Consider the following 5,174-nt stretch of genomic DNA (forward strand, 5'->3'; position numbering starts at 1 on the left):
ACAATCTGTGGTCCTTCCTTTCTGCAGCCTGCAGTAGGCGGAGCAAAATTTTATTTTGGAGTAGCCTACATAAATTCTGATCCCACTTGTGACATTAAAGCTTTATCGAACAGGGATACACAATGGAGATCTACACAACAAATGCATGTATGACAACACATTTTTAAAGTTCTGCATTACATTTGGTGGATTTTTTGAAATTTATTTATTAATTTATTTTTAAATCATAACTTTGTATTTTTTTTTTGCAGTTGTAGTGACAATCTTGTACATTTTTGCCACATCCTCTGCACAAGGTAAGTAAGGAAACAGTATACTTACACTTTAGACATGTTGGCATGCAATTACTATTACTAGTTTTATTTTATTTATTTAGCCTAGTCATTTATACGAGTGGATATTAAATTGATAATTAATTGAGTTTAATTAATCTAAATAGTTTATGAGCAACCACTAAAGTGGCGACTGACTGTAAAGTAGATGGACAATCTTTTTTTTTTCTGGATGGAGGCGGAGAATTTTTGACTTCAGCTTCAGCGAGCGAGCGCTTGAGTGTGGTCACGAGCCGTGCCCGTGCACTGTATTTTTCGGGTTGTTGCGTGACGAGGTGCCTGGCCGCGGAGCGCAAAGCCCAAAGACTACAAATTGCGTATGAGGCTTAACAAATTCAGAGAGCCACTAATCAAGGAAATGTTAGAGCAAAGCTACACACCCACCGAGGCTGCCGGATACCGCTTTGACTGGGCGGCGAGGGACAGTGCTAACAGTGGTAGCGTAGCGCTTGACGTGAGTTAGGAGTTCTGCAGTATGATTAACTGATTTTGGGAGTTTTGTAATGAATTCCGCTGTTTTATTTTTTATTTTGACAGGTATTTTGTTTGTTTGTTTTGTTGATTATGAGGCTGGGCAGAGCTAGGGTTTGTTTCCTTTTTCAGACTTTAGTTTTTTTATCTTAGACAGTTCGTTACCACATTGTTTTGTTTGTTGTAATATATTGAGTGCCAATTACGGAAATAACATTCAAAGAGTTTCTTTTAATATGTAGCAATACTTAGCCAAATCATAAACCCTTAACTGAACGAAAGAAATATACTATTGATACCTTCTAACAAATACAGATCTGTTTTAAAAATATTAATATTCAAATAACAAAACTGCCTTAACCCCAAGAAAAAGTACACGACTAGAAACTCGAATGGGAAATTGTATTCACAACATGTGGCAAGGTCATTTTTCATAAGCTATATATTAGGCAGTTTTTGCAGTGATAGTGGGGCCCATTGGTTGTAGGCATAAGCATAAGTATTTTTTAGTATAGAATCCAGAAAGACACACTATCCAGAAATATGAAGGAGTCTAATAGCATCAGCCTTCCAATTAAGTTCTGTGTACCAACAAACACTTATACAAGAAGACGACATTGCATATGTTTTTGTATCAACAGGGCATAATGGGAGTGAATACAAATGAACTTTGCACAAAATGGTTTTAGGTTAAAGGGATAATACACTTAAAATGAAAATCTTCTCATCGTTTACTCACCGTCAAGTCATTACAAAGCTGTATGATACACTTCTCTTGAACACAAAATAATATATTTTGTCTATTCAATGAAAGTCAGTGGTGTCCAATGTTGTTTTGGACCCCACTGACTTCCACTGCATGGCTGAAAAAAAAAGAAAACTGAGACATTTTTTCAAAATATTTTCTTCCAGCATTTTCATCCTGAACCTTTGAAGTTAACATGAAATGCAACCTGTTTTTTTTTTTCTTACTAAAATTATAGGGAGAGATTTTTTGTGTTCCCGGGAGTTGTGATACTTGGGTGTTACAAACCAGAATGGAGCCAGTTGGGAGGGGAGAGGTTAAAAACTATAATCATGTGCCCCTTTACATCCCATTTATCATAATAGCATCAGCAAAAAATAAAAGTCATTTCAGAGGCAGAAGTTATTTCATTTTGATTGGAGATTACAAATAGTTTGCACTGATAAATGTATCCGTTTTTGCGCCGATAAAAATTAAATCAACAACTTGCATTAAATCAATGTCATATTCATGTTTACTTTATTTTTAGCATTCAGAGTTGTTTTACCCAAATGAGACTAGATACCACATTTCATAATGAATCATGTCTTTCTTTCTCAGGAATTTGCCATCATGACGGAGGGAGCCAGTGAGTGACCTTACACAGAGCCTTAACTCGGAGTCTTAAACACAGTTTCATAAGAGATTTTTTTATTATTATTATTATTACATATGCATTTTATCATATATCACTTAAATGTATATTAACAGAATGATTTGGTAAGAGTAAAATAAGAGTGATCTGTCTTGATGTCAGCAGCAAAGTAGGTTTCAGTGGACAGATGGAAGGCAGCCATCATCTGCACCATTGTGGGAATGTGTCTTACAATATCTCAGGAAGTTCCTGCTGTAATGGTAGGAGAGACTCCTGCAGCTGTAATTTTTCACTAAAAGTAGAGGCTGATTCATAATGAGTTTAGGGCATGTACAAACAGATTTAACACTTTTTGTTTATGTTTCAATGTGTTGCAGGTACTATAACTCTAGGATTAAGCCAGCTGGTGGCTGACTGCTGTGGTTCTGTAGCTTACAATCCACTTAATGAGATTTGCTGTAATGGCAGGATTCTGACTCAAAGCAGCACTCACGTGAAATGCTGTGGCAAAGGTAGCTGATTCACGTCATGCAACTTGAACACCTTGACTGGCGCATTGTTCCGATTTTACACATTTTTGCATGCTTAAAAAATGTTGTTGAGGTTGATTGATCTTTATACCATTAGATCGAGGAAGACTTCTTTTATAATGAGATTTCTCCTACACTCATTTACAGACATGTACTTGACAGCGACTCATTTGTGTTGTGGTGGCAACAACATATTTCAATGGAAGGAAAATCATTCTTGTTGTGGCAAGGAAACATATGACAAGACAACCCACTGCTGCTGTACTAACCCTACACTAGAAGTAAAGCCTAAACATGAAACTTGCTGTTCAAAAACAACAGGTGTGTGTAAACAGCTCTTATAGTGATTATTAGATACAATAATTAATAAATAATTAAAGAAATGTGGTGCAAGTGGCTAAACAGTGGAGCAAAGACATCATGTACCTACTGTTTTCTTTCATGGGTTTTAGTCACACAGTAATAGATCTGTTTGTTTTAGTAGGTTATAATCTGAATCCTATTCTCACAGATAAAAAGAAAGAATCCCAGCAAGGCTCTCCTCCCACTCGGTGAGTCAAACAGACAGACAAAAATACCTCCAAGAGTATTAAGTAACATAAGTAACAGCTATATTTATTCACAGATTTCTTTCTTAGTGACTATACATTTTACAGTAATATATATATATATATTGCTATGTGTACTGCAAACCTTGCTACGTGTACTGCATTAGGCTAACCGAGACTTGTCATAGCACTTTAATATTATTGCTGTTTTGTTGATTTTGATTGCTTCTATTGTCCTCATTTGTAAGTCACTTTGGATAAAAGGGTCTGCTAAATGACTAAATGTAAATATACAGTCAGGTCCATATGTATTTGGAGACTGACACAATTTTTATAATTTCGGCTCTGTATGCCACCAGAACAGAATTAAAAATAAAAGATGATCAAGATGAAATTGAAGTGCAGATTTTAAAGGGTTAGTTCACCCAAAAATGAAAATTAGGCTGCGTTTTACTCACCACCGAGGCATCCTAGGTGTATATGACTTTCTTCTTTCAGACGAATCCAGTCGGAGTTATATAAAAAATTGTCTTTGATCTTTCAAGCTCTATCATTGCAGTCAGCGGGTGTTGCATTGCTTCAGTCCAAAAGAAGTTAAATAAAAAGCGCCCATGCATAAAAAAAGTGTCTCACACGGCTCCGGGGGGTGAACAAAGGCCTCCTGTACCGAATCGATGCGTTTTTTTAAGAAAAATATCCATATTCAAAACGTAATAATCACTTTAATCTAGCTTGTGCCAGCAGTTGTACACAGAAGCAGTTCCGGGAGCATGACGTATGAGTTCAGCGCTGCGCATGCACCGTTGAGTCTTGTGAAAACCAACGTTTGCTTACAGGATCAAAGGAAACAAAGTTTCCTTACATTAGCAAAGGAACACCAGTCTCCTCTTGGCTTATATCGAAATCCTCTGACATTCTTCTTTACAAATCCTCGTTTTGTACTTCTAATTCTTGACCTTTGTTTTGATCTCTCCTCTGCGTTTCCACGTGCGTCACTTCTGAGCGGCGCATGCGCAAAGCTGACCTCATGTCATTCCCCCGGAACTGCTTCCGTTTACAACAGTGAGCACAAGCTAGATTCAAGTGATTTATTATGTTTTGAATATGGATATTTTTCTTATAAAAACACATCAATTCACTACAGGAGGCCTTTGTTTCACCCCCCGGAGCCGTGTGAGACCATTTTTTTTTATGGATGGGTGCTTTTTATTTAACTCCTTTTGGACTGAAGTAATGCAACACCCGTTGACTGCAATGATAGAGCTTGAACGATCAAAGATAATTTTTAATATAACTCCGACTGGATTCATCTGAAAGAAGAAAGTCATATACACCTAGGATGCCTCGGGGGTGAGTAAAACGCAGCCTAATTTTCATTTTTGGGTGAACTAACCCTTTAAGATTTAATTCAAGGGGTTGAACACAAATATAACATAAAATGCTTAGGAATTACAACCATTTTTATACACAGTCCCCCCATTTTCAGGGGCTCAAATGTAATTTGACAAATATAATCATAAATAAAATGTTCATTTTTATTCTTTTGTTGAGAATACTTTGCAGGTAATGACTGCCTTAAGTCTGGAACTCATGGACATCACCAAAGTCTGGGTTTCCTCCTTTGTGATGCTTTAACAGGCCTTTACTGCAGCTGACTTCAGTTGTTGTTTGATTGTGGGTCTGCCTTTAGTCTTGTCTTCAGCATGCTCAATCAGGTTGAGATCAGGAGATTGATTTGGCCATTGCAGAATATTCCACTTTTTTACCTTCAAAAATTCCTGGGTTGTTTGCTGGGTTGCTGCATGTTTTGGGTCATCATCCATTTGTACTATGAAGTGCCGCCCAAACTACTTTGCTCCATTTGACTGAATCTGGGCAGACAGTATATCCCTATACACTTCAGAATTCTTACGG

The 5,174-nt window shown here is 37.0% G+C and overlaps 1 protein-coding gene across 1 annotated transcript in view; it reads left to right on the forward strand.

The window, feature by feature from the left end:
• The first annotated feature begins 475 nt into the window (after nt 1–475).
• LOC107701081 (galaxin-like) overlaps nt 476–5,174 on the forward strand; it is a 9,521-nt gene continuing 4,822 nt past the window's right edge. Inside the window, exons 1-6 of the mRNA XM_016503014.1 lie at nt 476–786; nt 2,149–2,176; nt 2,348–2,442; nt 2,560–2,694; nt 2,860–3,033; nt 3,224–3,263. Of these exons, the coding sequence (XP_016358500.1) occupies nt 2,370–2,442; nt 2,560–2,694; nt 2,860–3,033; nt 3,224–3,263 (422 nt within the window). The 5' untranslated portion in view covers nt 476–786; nt 2,149–2,176; nt 2,348–2,369. The remainder of the gene's footprint in view (nt 787–2,148; nt 2,177–2,347; nt 2,443–2,559; nt 2,695–2,859; nt 3,034–3,223; nt 3,264–5,174) is intronic.

This window comes from Sinocyclocheilus anshuiensis, unplaced genomic scaffold (assembly GCF_001515605.1).
Source record: "Sinocyclocheilus anshuiensis isolate Anshui unplaced genomic scaffold, SAMN03320099.WGS_v1.1 scaffold2068, whole genome shotgun sequence".
NCBI lineage: Eukaryota > Metazoa > Chordata > Actinopteri > Cypriniformes > Cyprinidae > Sinocyclocheilus > Sinocyclocheilus anshuiensis.